Source organism: Thunnus thynnus, chromosome 4, assembly GCF_963924715.1.
Source record: "Thunnus thynnus chromosome 4, fThuThy2.1, whole genome shotgun sequence".
NCBI classification, from domain to species: Eukaryota; Metazoa; Chordata; class Actinopteri; order Scombriformes; family Scombridae; genus Thunnus; species Thunnus thynnus.
In genome coordinates, this window is record NC_089520.1 from 2552703 (window position 1) to 2569794 (window position 17092).

The window sequence follows — 17092 nt, forward strand, 5'->3', positions numbered from 1 at the left end:
CAAGTCTGCAGGAGCCCAGCAGACACTCAGCATTGAAACAGTTTTATTGGTTGCAATATACGCTGTATGCATTTAAAATGTAAATATTCTTTGAATGTTTGCCTGCTTTATTTTGCCTAATGTCTTAGAGTGGAAGGAAAAGTTTTTGCAAGTGTTGCAATATAGGGAATTTAAGATACAGTGATTCACAACTTAAAATGAATGTGGGTGGAGGGTAAATGTCAGTGAGGTTAGTAGAGGAGGGAGGGGAGTCATGACTGACTGTACTTTCGGTCTGCTGTGTTTTCAGCTTCACTCAGAGACAAAATGGCTTCCAGATCAGAGAAGGATCTCTGCTGTCCGGTCTGTCATGACGTCTTTAGAGATCTTGTTGTTCTGTCATGTAGCCACAGCTTCTGTAAAGACTGTCTGAAGAGCTGGTGGAGAGAGAAACAAACATGTGAGTGTCCAGTTTGTAAGAGAAGATCCTCAAAGGGAGAACCACCTCTTAGTCTGGTGCTAAAGAACCTGTGTGAGTCCTTCTTACAGGACAGAGATCAGAGAGCTTCAGAGGCTCTCTGCAGTCTGCACTCCGAGAAACTCAAACTCTTCTGTCTGGACCATCAGCAGCCAGTGTGTCGCATCTGCAGAGATTCAGAAAAACACACCAACCACAGATTGAGACCCGTTGATGAAGCTGCACGACAACACAAGAAGGAACTTGAGGAAACTCTGAAGCCCTTAAAAGAGAAGTTAAAGGTTTGTGAAGAAGTTAAAGTGAAGTTTGATCAAACAGCAGAACACATTAAGGTCCAGGCCCGACACACAGAGAGGCAGATTAAGAAGCAGTTTAAGAAGCTTCACCAGTTTCTAGTAGAGGAAGAGGAGGCCAGGATGGCTGCTCTGAGGGAGGAAGAGGAGAAGAAGAGTCAGATGATGAAGGAGAAGATTGAGGCTCTGAGCAGAGAGATAGCAGCTCTTTCACACACAGTCAGGGCCACAGAGGAGGAGCTGAAAGCTGAAGACGTCTCATTCCTGCACAACTACAAGGCTGCAGTGGAAAGAGTCCAGCGCTGCCCCCTGCTGGATAATTCACAGCTGCTCTCAGGAGCTCTGATAGACCAGGCCAAACACCTGGGCAACCCGGCCTTCAACATCTGGAACAAGATGAAGGAGATGGTCTCATACACTCCTGTCATTCTGGATGCAAACACTGTTTATCCAGAACTCATCCTGTCTGAAGATCTGACCAGTGTGAGATTTGGAGGAGAGAAACAGCAGCTTCCTGATAATCCAGAGAGGTTTAACACCATTTCCTCTGTCCTGGGCTCTGAGGGCTTTAACTCAGGGACTCACAGCTGGGATGTCGAGGTTGGAGACAATACATACTGGTCACTAGGTGTGTTATCAGAGTCTGTCCAGAGGAAGGGAATCATACAGTCTGGATTATGGACAATATATTTCTATAATGATAAATACTCAGCATGGTCATCATCAGCCTCCCCCACTGATCTCTCAGTGAAGAAGAAGCTCCAGAGGATCAGAGTGAATCTGGACTGGAACAAAAGAAATCTGTCATTCTCTGATCCTGATACTAACACACAAATACACAGCTTCACACACACTTTCACTGACAGACTGTTTCCATACATTTACACTTGGGATAAAGTCCCACTAAAGATTTTGCCACTGAAGGTCTCTGTGACAGTAGAACAGAGCAGTTAGAGACAATGATGATGGTTCTTATAATTACTCTCATTTATTTCTTAAAGGAAAAAGTCACTGAATTTAACCTCTGAAGTTGAAGAATATGTTCATATTGTTTCACTTGTTGCTGTTTTTGTCAAACATAAAATGATTCAACTTATTTTCTGATCTTTATATTTGGTCTCTTCAGCCTTTAGTTTTTTTATTGATACTGTGTCATTTTAAATGGTTCTTAATGTTTTCTGATGTTGACTTTGTGTGGAGCCATGAAGACCAGCATCCAAGAATCAATTACTGCATGATGAACTTTATTTTAAATTCCAGTTCAGATTATAAAGTTTACAAACATTAAATGTAATTTGTTATTTAATTAAATATACTGTATATAAAACTGTATATGAAATAATTCAAAATATTTGTAAAGGTTTTCATTTGATGTGATGTAGTCAAAATAATTCTATCTGTAAAAGTGTTTTTATTCAGTTTTCGTCAGTTGAATTCTGTCATTTAATCAGAGGAGGGGTTTTTATTGAAGGTGGACATGTGAGCTTGGGTTCATCACCAAGATTTAAGAGCTGATGTTTCCTCTGCTGTTTCTCTTTGAATAAGAAATAAAGATAAAGAAATAAGGAATAAGAATAAGAAAATCTGCTAAATGTAGAAAATGTAAATGATTGCTGATGTTTGCTGATGTTCATGTAACCTGTAACCTGCTGTGAGTCTTCAGCTGGAAAACTTTGTGTGGAAGAAATATGTTCAAATTTACTTTCATCATGTTTTAGTTCTGACCTTCATTTTATCAAAAGTAACAATTCACACAGACTCTACAGGATCCATCACGTTTTTTTAACTATTTGTCTCTTTTCTCTCTGTTTCTGTTAGTAAATTGTCTCCACAGGTAGCCTTCAAATCACGCAAATTTCCTGCTGTCTATATGTTGTAAACTTATTAAAATAATCATATTGTTGGGATTCATTAGGAGCTGTTTGGTCATTAGCAATAATTAACAATTACCAAAGATAATTTGTAATTATTAAAAAATTAAAAACCAAACACCTCCTACTCAGTACCAACATAATGGTGCCCCGTGTGAGGCCCTCAATATATCAGCCTTTTTTGGAATATTTATGCACAATAATCAATAGTTAATCATTTTTGAATGATTAGTTATTAATAATTAATGTACCTGTAAGTGATTCACACATCACTTACAGGAACATTCAAACACACACAGGTCAGACTGGACTCCCTCCTTGACATTCAGCATACCAGTCTGTACCATTTCACTAGATAACTCCAACCTCTTTGAGTGAGCCTATTAACCTAACCACCTTTCCTTTTTCTTTTGTTTTCTTTTCTTGATTTTGTGTTGTTATTGTTGATGACCAAAGAGCAGCAAATGATTGTGTTGGTTAATACCTTGTGTACCTAGATGTAGCTAGAACTCTGCCAGGACATTGCCTCAATAACTGCCCAGACAAGCCTCTGTTAAACTCAGGAACTGTTGAACTATACAGACTCTCTAGCTTTTCCTCAAGGATTAAGGACTCTTTGTTTCAGGGACATGGACTGTGTAACACACAGGTCACGCCTCCTGCGTGGACTAGTTCACCCTTGGGTTGCTCTGAAGACTGCGGCCAGCAGCCCACTCTTCCGACCAAACGGGGGGGATGTTGGGCCTCGACCATGTTGTCAGACAAAAGCAGGCCTACATACAAACTGTGAAACCTGACCATGAGGCTTCCCTTTTCCTTTAACCCCTGAAACCTAAGAACAGCGCCAAAATGCTGCTCTCACAGACTCCATCTCCCAGCCTGCTTTTCGCAGTTGAAGAAGTGATATTTTGTTTGACACACTTGCTTAGATGAGGCACACACCTCATAGATAGAGAAGAGTAAGTGAGTAGTCTAGGATAGTCTCTTCATGCTCCAGTTCTGTTTTTTTTATTTTAATCCAAGAAGTGTGCAGCGTGGACAAGGACAGTGGCAGCATGGACGGCAGAGCCTTTGATGTGCACGCTTTCTCTCTGCACAGACTGCAACTGGTGACTTTCTCCAACACAGACTGTGAGTTACCTGTTGTTTTCCTGCCACATGAGATTCTATCACAAACACCGGGCAAGAAGAAAGCACAGCAGACAATAATAGCAATGCAAACTGTTTATCACATTTGTGGTTTCACACACAGACAACTCATCTGACTCTTATCTGTGTGACAGTACATGTCTTGTAGTTATCTGACGTATCTGACCATGGTAGTGTAACTATGATGTGCATTGGTGTTTTCACTGTTATATGGTAAAAGTGGTGTTTCTGTTCAGCCATTATTTGGACCGCTGTTAAGAAGAAGCTGTCAATTGCAGTTGTTATTTGCTGTGCTGATAGACGTTTCCTTTATTGGATACATGTTTTCCAATTTTTTTGGTTTCTATTTGGGGTTTGCAGTCTCCACGTTTAAGGTACATATTTAACTCTGCTGTGTGATATTGTTATGGGGTAATAGATTATTTGTACCTCACTGGTGAGAGTTAGTCTGTGAGGGGTGAAACTGATTTGACTTTAATTTTATTTTTTATTTTGACTTGAACATGGTTCATTGAGAATGGCTTCCAAGCTACTGTTAGTCACAGTAATATTATTTATTATTATTATTGTATTTTCTTTTATTTTTTTAGTTCCAGTACTAGAATAAACCCTCTATTGATGTGGTTTAAACTCAAGCTGTTTATTGATCATTTCATAGAGGCAACTCTCCAAAGTAGAGGCGACTTATTCCTGCAACTGTCGGGGAAGGGAATAAGGGGAGCATTTAGGTGATATTACACACGAGTACAGGTACAGAGGTAACACACTAGACCATAACCCCTGTCAGGTAAACCCTGTGACACTGAAAATGCCTGAAGTTCTACTCTTCCTAGCACCACAGCACAGTGTAGGTCTGAGTCGAATTGTGTTGGGGGGCCAGGACTAGATCTTGGTCTTCCTGCCGTCTGGTGATAGTAGCACTGTTCCCCTACTACACAGGTACAGGTTCTCCCTGTCACACTTACACATCTGATGGTCACATAGCGTGGAACACAGCGCCGCTCTGCCCCACGTTATCTACCATCAGACACATCACTTCATTATATCTGCCATCCTTAAGATCGCATGACGTCATATCACGAGATCACATCAGTCATCCTAAATCTCATGCGACATCATCTTCCCAGATCATGGTCGCCATCTTGCCCACACACACACACAGAGACACACATATACCCATCTACACTCCCATATTCATACACACACACACACACAGAGACACACATATACCCATCTACACTCCCATATTCATACACACACACACACGCACGCTCCCGCTTGCATGCGTTTTCACTGTATGTAGCTGTTGTTGTTGCTTAGGTAGAATTAGATTTTAGGATAGTGAAATGATGATATTGGTCAAAGCATCAGCTAACTTTGTTAACTTTGCCATTGTTTAATAAACACTGTTATATCTTTAAAGAGAAGTCTTCTGTGATTATTGTGCTCATTTATTGTGAAAAGTGGCTGATTGAGAGAGTCAGAGCTTAGACTCGAACCTTCACTGTTCTTCTTCATATCTTTATAAATGTCAGTGTCTCTCAGATATTGACATTCTTAAAGTGAACACCCCTTTTGAGACTGACTTCACTGTTTTGGTTATTGGTCCCTGACATCAGGGTGATGCCTCATAGTTATTGATTTATATTTATGACTTTATTTATTTTTCATAATTAATAATGATCTTTGGTAATTATTAATTATTTCTAATAACCAAACTGCTCCTACTGAGTCCCAATAGTATCTATAATGATGGATCAATAATCGTATGTATAAAATGGTCTCAAGTCGCTCTTAAAATAGCCATTTCCTGTCTTACCCCTTCCCTACAACATTCCATCATACCCCTTACTTATAATAGTCCATGATACCCTTTCCTTTAATATACCAGGGTATTACTTATAACACACAGGGTCCCCCTTACAAGCAATATTCCACGGTACCCCTAACTGACAGTATTCCCAGCTGCACTTGTATAACAGTACACACGCACACACACACACACACACACACACACACACACACACACACACACACACACACAAACACACACGATTACAGTAAAATAAAATACAGAGGACATTACCTCAGTGTAATCAATAGTATCTACAGCCCTGTTTTAAAATCATTGTAATTTGGGAATTTGGTATCACTGGTTTGTAGTTGTCCCACAGGTTTGAGATAACAGCTGTTCAAATGTTCGGCCACTAGATGGAGACATTGAACCACAAACTGCAGGAGGGTTTCATGGCCTGATCTGGACTGAATATGAAGCAGAGTTTATGTAAATATGGTAAACTGAACCCCAGGTGTTATTGCAGCTAATGTTATTACTAATGTACTATACTAATAATACTATAATAATGTATTATACTAGTGCACTAGTATGCAGGTCTTGCTAGTGTGTATATACTGTATTTTAGTCTGGAAAAAGACACTTTTTGTCTATACTGTTGTGTGAAGCCTTTTTAGTCTGATGCTCTGTTGATTGCATGTTGGATAGACAGTGTTTTACTGTTATTGCTTTTGTGATGCAGAACGTTGCAAAGTAAATTGGTTGCTTGTTTTTAGTTTGTGTTTGTTCTTTTTTCTTCTTCTAACTTTTCATTGATCAATTTTTCTGAGAAAAGATGGCCCATCCAAAATACAATCTCTGCCTACACCACTGCTATGTGAACCTTAAGTTCCTGCACAATAAAAGCTCCATCACAACAGAACCACTGATCCTCTAAATGACTATGTTTATTTTCTAAACTTCATAAAGGTCATGATATTCTGTGCTGTACAGATAAAATCAGGTAAAACCTGTTAGTTGACAAAGCTCCACCCCTCACCTGACTCACGCGAGACAAAGCAGGAAGCAGTTTGTTCTTCGTCTCTAAAGAGACACACAGACTGAGAAACAGATGATCAGATTCACCTTCAGACCAAACTAACAACTTCCTCTGAGTGAGTACAGCTACAGGAGAGAAAAGTGGAAAACTAGAACACTGCTGCTTCAACCTGCTGACTCTCCACACACTGAATGTGAGTTTGACTAAAAACTGGGGAAAGTAAATGTCAGTGAAGTTAGTAGAGGAGGGAGGGGAGCCATGACTGACTCTATTTTCTGTCTGTTGTGTTTTCAGCTTCACTCGGAGTCAAAATGTCTTTCAGATCAGAGGAGGATCTCTGCTGTCCGGTCTGTCATGACGTCTTTAGAGATCCTGTTGTTCTGTCATGTAGCCACAGCATCTGTAAAGACTGTCTGAAGAGCTGGTGGAGAGAGAAACAAACACGTGAGTGTCCAGTTTGTAAGAGAAGATCTTCAAAGTCAAAACCACCTTGTAACCTGGTGTTAAAGAAGCTGTGTGAGTCCTTCTTACAGGACAGAGATCAGAGAGCGTCAGAGGCTCTCTGCAGTCTGCACTCTGAGAAATTCAAACTCTTCTGTCTGGACCATCAGCAGCCAGTGTGTCTCGTCTGCAGAGATTCAGAAAAACACACCAATCACAGATTCAGACCCATCAGTGAAGCTGCACGACAACACAAGAAGATACTTGAGGAAACTCTGATGTCCTTAGAGGAGAAGTTAAAGGTTTGTGAACAAGTTAAAGTGAAGTTTGATCAAACAGCAGAACACATTAAGGTCCAGGCCCGACACACAGAGAGGCAAATTAAGGAGCAGTTTAAGAAGCTTCACCAGTTTCTACAAGAGGAAGAGGAGGCCAGGATGGCTGCTCTGAGGGAGGAAGAGGAGCAGAAGAGTCAGATGATGAAGGAGAAGATGGAGGCTCTGAGCAGAGATATAGCAGCTCTTTCACACACAGTCAGAGCCACAGAGGAGGAGCTGAGAGCTGAAGACGTCTCATTCCTGCACAACTACAAGGCTGCAGTGGAAAGAGTCCAGCGCTGCCTCCTGCTGGATGATCCACAGCTGCTCTCAGGAGCTCTGATAGACCAGGCCAAACACCTGGGCAACCTGACCTTCAACATCTGGAACAAGATGAAGGAGATGGTCTCCTACACTCCTGTCATTCTGGATCCAAACACTGCTGGTCCAGGACTCATCCTGTCTGAAGATCTGACCAGTGTGAGAGAAGGAGAGATACAGCAGCCTCCTGATAATCCAGAGAGGTTTGATGACTTCTGCTCTGTCCTGGGCTCTGAGGGCTTTAACTCAGGGACTCACAGCTGGGATGTCGAGGTTGGAGACAATAATACATACTGGAGACTGGGTGTGTTATCAGAGTCTGTCCAGAGGAAGGGAAGCCTACAGTCTGGATTATGGACAATATGGTTCCATGAAGGTGAATACTCAGCATTGTCACCACCAGCTCCCCCCACTTCTCTCCCAGTGAAGAAGAAGTTTCAGAGGATCAGAGTGAATCTGGACTGGAACAGCGGAAATCTGTTGTTCTCTGATCCTGATACTAACACACACATACACACCTTCACACAAACTTTCACTGACAGACTGTTTCCATACATTAGCACTGGGGATAAACTCCAACTGAAGATTTCCCCACTGAAGGTCTCTGTGACAGTAGAACAGATCAGTTACAGACGAAGAGGATGGTTCTTTTAATTATTGTCATTTATTTCTTAAAGGGAAAAGTCGCTGAATTTAACCTCTGAAGCTTCTGTCCTCCTGCTGTCTCATTATTCCAAAATATGTTCATGTTGTTTCACTTGTTGCTGTTTTTGTCAAACATAAAATGATTCAACTTATTCTCTGATCTTTATATTTGGTCTCTTCAGCCTTTAGTTTTTTTATTGATACTGTGTCATTTTAAATGGTTGTTAATGTTTTCTGATGTTGACTTTGTGTGGAGCCATGAAGACCAGCATCCAAGAATCAATTACTGCATGTTGAACTTTATTTTAAATTCCAGTTCAAATGATAAAATTTACAAACATTAAATGTAATTAACTGTTTAATTAAATATACTGTATGTAAAACTGTATATGAAATAATTTGAAATATTTGTTAAGGTTTTAATTTGATGTGATGAAGTCAAAATAATTCTATCTGTAAAAGTGTTTTTATTGAGTTTTCATCAGTTTGAATTCTGTCATTTAATCAGAGGAGGAGTTTTATTCAAGGTGGACATGTGAGTTTTAATGCGGACATGTGAGTTTTGGTTCATGTTGGTGATTTAAGAGCTGAAGTTTTCTCTGCTGTTTCTCTCTGAATAAGAAAACCTGCTAAATGTAGAAAATGTAAATGATTCCTGATGTTTGCTGGATGTTCATGTAACCTGTAACCTGCTGTGATTCTTCTTAACTGGAAAACTTTGTGTGGAAACCAATAAAAAGTGAAGCAGGAAATGTGTTCAGATTTATTGTCATCATGTTTTAGTTCTGACCTTTATTTTAACAAACGTAACAATACACACAGACTCTACAGGACCCATCTGTTTTTAACTATTTGTCTCTTTTCTCTCAGTTTCTGTTAGTAAATTGTCTCCACAGGAAGCCTTCAAATCACACAAATCTCCTGCTGTCTATATTTTTCTAAATTAAAATAGTCCTTTCATACGATATTCCATCATACCCCTTACTTATAATAGTCCATGATACTCCATTCCTTTAATATTCCAGGGTATCCCTTACTTATAATATACAGGGTACCCCTAACTGACAGTATTCCCAGCTGCACTTGTGTAATAGCACACACACACACACATGATTACAGTAAAATAAAATACAGAGGACATTACCTCAGTATGATCAATGGTATCTACAGCCCTGTTTTAAAATCATTGTAATTTGTGAATTTGGTATCACTGGTTTGTAGTTGTCCCACAGGTTTGAGATAACAGCTGTTCAAATGTTCGGCCACTAGATGGAGACATTGAACCACAAACTGCAGGAGGGTTTCATGGTCTGATCTGGACTGAATATAAAGCAGGGTTTATGTAAACATGGTAAAAATGACCTCCAGGTGTTATTGCAGCTAATGTTATTACTAATGTACTATACTAGTAATACTATAATAATGTATTATACTAGTGCACTTGATGGATTCAACATGATGTCTCCACTTTGGCCACAAACTGGTATTTGTGTTGGAAGAAGAAGTTATTGTTTGTTTTCACAAACAATAAATGGTTTTAGCTGAAGGATTTCACTGGTATTTTTTATTTATTGCATTTAGATTTAGTTATTTCCCCATATATACAGCAGCATAAAATCCAGATAATAGAAACAAAACAGATGTGACAGAAGAGCTCAAGAGGTTTATGCAACAGACCTCCCCACAACTTATTCTGCAAAAAATTCAATTCAATTCAATTCTATTCAATTTTATTTATATAGTGCCAAATCACAACAAAAGTAATCTAAGGGCTCGTTTCACATAGAGCAGGTCTAGATGATACTCTTTAATTTAAAGAGAGACCCAACAATTCCCCCATGAGCAAGCACTTGTAGTAAGGAAAAGGGGGGGGGGTTGTGATTGTGCGTGTGCGACACAAACACCATAGGATTGTGATCGGTATACACTACCCGGGACAAACTGCAGGAACCAATGTATACCTCAAAGTGTTGCAGAGACCACAGTGGGGCTAGTGTCTCCTTCTCATGGCAATGTGCTTGAACTGATGCTTGTTGAATTTGTGGGAGAAGTAACTGATGGGATGCTCTATCCCATCAGCATCCTCCTGCATTAACACAGCCCCGGCACCTACAGTGCTGGCATCAGCCTCTAACTTAAAAGGCTGGGAGAAATTAGGGGCAGTGAGTACAGGAGCGTGGCACAGGAGGGCTTTCACACTCTCAAAAGTGTGTTGGCACTCTGGGGTCCACCTATACTCTTCTTTAGGGCCAGTGAGACTAGTCAGGGGATGAACCACTGTGGAGAAGTTCCTACAGAAACTTCTGTAGTAGCCTGTCACCCAAAGGGCACGCCTGGTGGTGGGAGCAGGGAACTCAGTTATAGTGCTAACTTTTGCCTCAATGGGATGAACCTGACCCTGACCAACTTGCCTGCATAGGTATCTCAAGGTGCCCTTCCCAAACTCACATTTTGCCAGATTTAGAGTGAGGGAGGCTCGCGCAAGACGACAGAACACACGCACGCTCCCGCTTGCATGCATTTTCACTGTATATAGCTGTTGTTGCTTAGGTAAAATTAGATTTTAAGATAGTGATTTATTGGTCAAAGCATCAGCTAACTTTGTTAACTTTGCCATTGTTTAATAAACACTGTTATATCTTTAAAGAGAAGTCTTCTGTGATTATTGTGCTCATTTATTGTGAAAAGTGGCTGATTGAGAGAGTCAGAGCTTAGACTCGAACCTTCACTGTTCTTCTTTATATCTTTATAAATGTCAGTGTCTCTCAGATATTGACATTCTTAAAGTGAACACCCCTTTTGAGACTGACTTCACTGTTTTGGTTATTGGTCCCTGACATCAGGGTAATGCCCCATAGTTATTGATTTACATTTATAACTTTATTTATTTTTAATAATTAATAATGATCTTTGGTAATTATTAATTATTACTAATAACCAAACTGCTCCTACTGAGTCCCAACATTATCTATAATGATGGATCAATAATCGTATGTATAAAATGGATCAAGTCGCTCTTAAAATAGCCATTTCCTGTCTTACCCCTTTCCTACAATGTTCCATCATACCCCTTACTTATAATAGTCCATGATACCCTTTCCTTTAATATACCAGGGTATCCCTTACTTATAATACACAGAGTCCCCCTTACAAGCAATATTCCACGGTACCCCTAACTGACAGTATTCCCAGCTGCACTTGTATAACGGTACACACACACACACACAAACACACACAATTACAGTAAAATAAAATACAGAGGACATTATCTCAGTATGATCAATGGTATCTACAGCCCTGTTTTAAAATCATTGTAATTTGGGAATTTGGTATCACTGGTTTGTAGTTGTCCCACAGGTTTGAGATAACAGCTGTTCAAATGTTCAGCCACTAGATGGAGACATTGAACCACAAACTGCAGGAGGGTTTCATGGCCTGATCTGGACTGAATATAAAGCAGGGTTTATGTAAACATATTAAAATGACCTCCAGGTGTTATTGCAGCTAATGTTATTACTAATGTACTATACTAGTAATACTATAATAATGTATTATACTAGTGCACTTGATGGATTCAACATGATGTCTCCACTTAGGTCACAAACTGGTATTTGTGTTCGAAGTAGAAGTTACTGTTAATTTTTTTAAGTAGTTCTTTGATTTGGCTCCACCTGCAGCCCCCTTTTCATTTGTTGTAAATTGTGTTGCTTTTAGTTTATTTTCACAAACAATGAATGGATTTAACTGAAGGATTTCCCTGTTTTTTTTTTTTATTTAATTGTAGTAAAAAAAACATTACATTTACATTTTGTTATTTCCCCATATACACAGCAGCATAAAAAACACGTAATAGAAACGAAACAGATGTGACAGAAGAGTTCAAGAGGCTCATACTACGGTCCTCCCCTCAACTTATGCCCCAAAAATTAATAAAATGGTTAATTAACAGCTGTGTGCTGTAGAGCTTAGGAACAGCTGGTCTTACCGATGCATATATACTGTATTTTAGCCTGGAGAGGCTGTAAAAGACACTTTTTGTCTATAGTGTTGTGTTCAGCCTTTATAGTCTGATGCTCTGTTGGTTGAGCTTGTTGGATAGACAGTGTTTTACTTTGTGATGCAGAACATTGCAAAGTAACCTGGTCGCTCATTTTTCAGTTTGTTTTTGTTCTTTTTTTTTCTTCTAACTTTTCATAAATCATTTTTTCTGGGAAAAGATGGCCCACCCAAAATACAGTTTCTGCCTACACCACTGCTATGTGAACCTTAAGTTCCTGCACAATAAAAGCTCCATCACAACAGAACTACTGATCCTCTGAATGACAGATTATTTTCTATGATGTTCTGTACTGCACAGATAAAATCAGACAAATTGATGTTAGTCATTAATCTTTAGAGGTGTTGGTAGGTGTATTTTTGAACTGTGGAATGAAACACACTCTGTGTTACATGTGAAGCAACAGCATTTATTAGAGGAGGTCTGAGAAAGCTCCACCCCTCACCTGACTCACCTGAGACAAAGCAGGAAACAGTTTGTTCTTCGTCTCTGAAGAGACACACAGACTGAAAAACAGACGATCAGATTCACCTTCAGACCAAACTAACAACTTCCTCTGAGTGAGTACAGCTACAGGAGAGAAAAGTGGAAAACTAGAACTCTGCTGCTTCAACCTGCTGACTCTCCACACACTGAATGTGAGTTTGACTAAAAAATGGAGTCAAAGTGAAGTAAATGTCAGTGAAGTTAGTAGAGGAGGGAGGGGAGCCATGACTGACTGTACTTTCTGTCTGTTGTGTTTTCAGCTTCACTCGGAGACAAAATGTCTTCCAGATCAGAGGAGGATCTCTGCTGTCCGGTCTGTCATGACATCTTTAGAGATCCTGTTGTTCTGTCATGTAGCCACAGCTTCTGTAAAGACTGTCTGAAGAGCTGGTGGAGAGAGAAATCAACACGTGAGTGTCCAGTTTGTAAGAGAAGATCTTCAAAGGATCAACCACCCTGTAACCTGGTGTTAAAGAACCTGTGTGACTCCTTCTTACAGGACAGAGATCAGAGAGCTTCAGAGGCTTTCTGCAGTCTGCACTCTGAGAAACTCAAACTCTTCTGTCTGGACCATCAGCAGCCAGTGTGTCTTGTCTGCAGAGATTCAGAAAAACACACCAACCACAGATTCAGACCCATCGATGAAGCTGCACGACAAAACAAGAAGGAACTTGAAGAAACTCTGATGTCCTTAAAGGAGAAGTTAAAGGTTTGTGAAGAAGTTAAAGTGAAGTTTGATCAAACAGCAGAACACATTAAGGTCCAGGCTCGACACACAGAGAGGCAGATTAAGGAGCAGTTTAAGAAGCTTCACCAGTTTCTAGAAGAGGAAGAGGAGGCCAGGATGGCTGCTCTGAGGGAGGAAGAGAAGCAGAAGAGTCAGATGATGAAGGAGAAGATGGAGGCTCTGAGCAGAGAGATAGCAGCTCTTTCACACACAGTCAGAGCCACAGAGGAGGAGCTGAGAGCTGAAGACGTCTCATTCCTGCACAACTACAAGGCTGCATTGGAAAGAGTCCAGCGCTGCCCCCTGCTGGATGATCCACAGCTGCTCTCAGGAGCTCTGATAGACCAGGCCAAACACCTGGGCAACCTGGCCTTCAACATCTGGAACAACATGAAGGAGATGGTCTCCTACACTCCTGTCATTCTGGATCCAAACACTGCACATCCACAACTCATCCTGTCTGAAGATCTGACCAGTGTGAGACGAGTAGCGCGACAGCAGCTTCCTGATAATCCAGAGAGGTTTGATCACTTCTGCTGTGTTCTGGGCTCTGAGGGCTTTAACTCAGGGACTCACAGCTGGGATGTCGAGGTTGGAAACAATACAACCTGGAGACTGGGTGTGTTATCAGAGTCTGTCCAGAGGAAGGGAATCATACTGTCTGGATTATGGAGAATAAGGTTCTGTCATGATAAATACTCAGCATGGTCACCACCAGGTCTCCGCACTGATCTCTCAGTGAAGAAGAAGCTCCAGAGGATCAGAGTGAATCTGGACTGGGACAGAGGAAATCTGTCGTTCTCTGATCTTGATACTAACACACACATACACACATTCACACACACTTTCACTGACAGATTGTTTCCATACATTGACACTGGAGATAAACTCCCACTGAGGATTTCCCCACTGAAGGTCTCTGTGACAGTGAAACAGAGCAGTTACAGATGATGATGGTTCTTATATTTACTGTCATTTATTTCTTACAGGGAAAAGTCGCTGAATTTAACCTCTGAAGCTCGACGATGATGATGGTTCTCATTGTAGCACCTCTATTTTGAATTGGAAAGGAAAGCAATACCTCACTTACCTAGGCTCTGAGCAGTATGGTAGACTCACAAGGAGACGTTGCTTTTAAAACAGAACAGCTGGCAGGTTTATTGCACAATCTCTGCAACACACCATTCACAAAAATGTTTCTATTGCAATTGAAAATACCCCCAAATAAAATAGAGCTCTTTTGGTTGTTAAGAGAGGCGAAAAAGTGTGTAATTATTGTTGTAACTATTTGTTGATTCTATGCCTACCCACTGGCTGAATGCTGGTATGACCTTATGATGGAGAAAGGAGACGTGATATCCATTCACCATAAATAGGCATAAATTTGGGTGACAGAACAATGAACTGAAAAAAAAACTAAAGGAGCTGCCTCCACAAGTGTGCCGACAATGTATTGTCAGAAACCATCTTTTAGTTATCATCTTGTTTAGGATGATAGACTGTTCAGCAGGGCGAAGCAATGTAATCAAGGTTTGATTGATTTGATGAATCAGGTATCCTTATATTACATCTTTTTAATATGTTATTTCGTAAGTTACTTTTTACTTTCAACATCACATTTACACACACACACACACACACACACACACACACACACACACACACACACACACACACACACACACACACACACACACACACTAACTCCTCCGTTCATCCTCATTTTCTTTCACATCCACCCACTCACCCCCCCCTTACCTTTTCACACAAAATCACAATACATGTGAATACACATTTATACATATATTGAATTTTTTATTATTCTACTGATATTAATCATCACATCTTTTATTTTCCTACTTACAATAATAATCACATTTTATATTAGTTATCACACTGACAATGTGACCTTTGTTTTTCTTTAATTTTTGGATTTAATCAAGTAATACCTATATCAGTTGACATGCAACCATTTGCTCTCGATTTTTATTTTTTGTTGAGATTGTAATTCTTGGAAAATACCCATCATTACCATCAGGAGTTGTGTAACTAGGTGTTATTACCACGTTGCATATCAGATATGGGTTGTGTTGGTTTTGACGCAAATGTATCCGCCATCTTTGTTACAGTCTTGTTGTTGAAGAAAAAAAAAGGGGGGGGGGGGTTCCCTTTTGCACCTGTGAGTGCAGCTGTGCATGGGTTCATTTCGGGTGACTTGAACTTAAGTTAACTCTTTGCACCTGCAGGTGCAGCTGTGTGCGAGTTCATGTTAGGTGACATGACCTTTTGGTGAACTAAAACACTGGTTTTGTCTGGCTAGGTTAGATGCGTGCCGTGGCACGTGCAACCTCTGTCGTGGTTTTGCGAAGGAGAGTATATAAACAGCGCTTCCTGTCTGCGGGCTCTCCTTTCAGAGCCACACACCACAGAACTAAAAAGTTCTGTTACTAAAAAGCTTCAGAGCAGAGATAGTGATAGACTTCAATTTTTGATGCATTTTTGCAGCTTTTTGTAAAACTGGTGAAAGTTGGCTGTGAGCAGATAATCAGTGCCTGGTGGTAACTTTAGAACACCGGAGATCGAGAGTTTGTAAACGGTCAATGTCAGCCAGTTAACAAAGTTAGACATAGATAGATTCTGAGAGACTAAATTGATAAGTCCAAAATTTCTTAATAAAACCCACTCTGGCTAAATAGGCCTGGAAAAGAAAGGCATGTGAAATCAAACCAAACTAAACCAGTTTCTTTTTCTTCTTTTTTCCTTTTTTACATTTTTTATATATTGACATTTTATAACATTTGAACTGATTGAATAAAAACCACATAAAATCTTAAAAGCTCCAGTGTGATACCTTTTTTCCTCTGAGAGAGAACACAAAGCAACCGAGGCCGGAGACTCTCCTAGAAGGCCACCCCTTGGCCCCCGAGAGGTAAGCTCCAGCGCATCCACACTACGGCAACACCACTGACTGTTAGTTTCACTCACACACCTCACACTATAGGGTAGGGAGCTTGTGTAAAAGGACCTCTCCCCAGGCCGACCCAGGTGGTTGCGTCTAGTGAATCCTTATAGCTGTTAGGATTCAAATAGGTTTAGGGGAGCAACATCCCTTCAGGGTTCCCAAGTTGGAGAGACCAGGGCAGGTTTGTGGGCTCGCAGGAGCCCAAGTTAGGCCAAGTGGCTAGAATCATATAAGAGGGCCCTCCTCCACCCCTCTCCCCTTCCCGCGTTTGCATGACCTCAGTGCTCTTAAGTTGTCTCAAGTCAGGGAGGAGACCAGAGGGCGACGGCGACCACGTAGGGGCCCACGGTAGTGACCAGACACAGGACAGAGAAACTGGCCGCATTATTTCCCTGAGAGCCAAGGGCCCGCCAGCATAGTCCGCTGATCCGTGAACTCTACAGGCGGCAGGATAATGAATGTGCCGTCGCCGCTTGGAAGTCTCAGTTTAACACTTCTGAAGGTAGCTCAGTTTTAAAAAGAAGAAGGTCCT

At 40.7% G+C, this 17092-nt stretch overlaps 3 protein-coding genes across 3 annotated transcripts; all 3 read left to right on the top strand.

Moving 5' to 3' along the window:
• The first annotated feature begins 297 nt into the window (after positions 1-297).
• LOC137182204 (nuclear factor 7, brain-like) lies at positions 298-2200 on the top strand. Its single transcript, XM_067588541.1, has one exon. The coding sequence runs from the start codon at positions 307-309 to the stop codon at positions 1702-1704; it is 1398 nt and encodes a 465-aa protein (XP_067444642.1). The 5' UTR covers positions 298-306; the 3' UTR covers positions 1705-2200.
• A 4709-nt stretch (positions 2201-6909) lies between these two features.
• LOC137180878 (nuclear factor 7, brain-like) lies at positions 6910-9734 on the top strand. The gene has a single exon (XM_067586152.1). It carries the CDS (start codon positions 6916-6918, stop codon positions 8335-8337), a length of 1422 nt encoding a protein of 473 aa, XP_067442253.1. The 5' UTR covers positions 6910-6915; the 3' UTR covers positions 8338-9734.
• Positions 9735-12711: 2977 nt separating this feature from the next.
• On the top strand, positions 12712-14549 carry LOC137180879 (zinc-binding protein A33-like). The gene is made up of 2 exons (XM_067586153.1): positions 12712-13023; positions 13132-14549. Exon 2 carries the CDS (start codon positions 13149-13151, stop codon positions 14547-14549), a length of 1401 nt encoding a protein of 466 aa, XP_067442254.1. The 5' UTR covers positions 12712-13023; positions 13132-13148.
• Positions 14550-17092: the final 2543 nt, after the last annotated feature.

Bases quoted from the DNA above. Each gene is read 5' to 3' on its own strand.
- LOC137182204 (XM_067588541.1), top strand. From the start codon at position 307: ATGGCTTCCAGATCAGAGAAGGATCTCTGCTGTCCGGTCTGTCATGAC.
- LOC137180879 (XM_067586153.1), top strand. From the start codon at position 13,149: ATGTCTTCCAGATCAGAGGAGGATCTCTGCTGTCCGGTCTGTCATGAC.
- LOC137180878 (XM_067586152.1), top strand. From the start codon at position 6,916: ATGTCTTTCAGATCAGAGGAGGATCTCTGCTGTCCGGTCTGTCATGAC.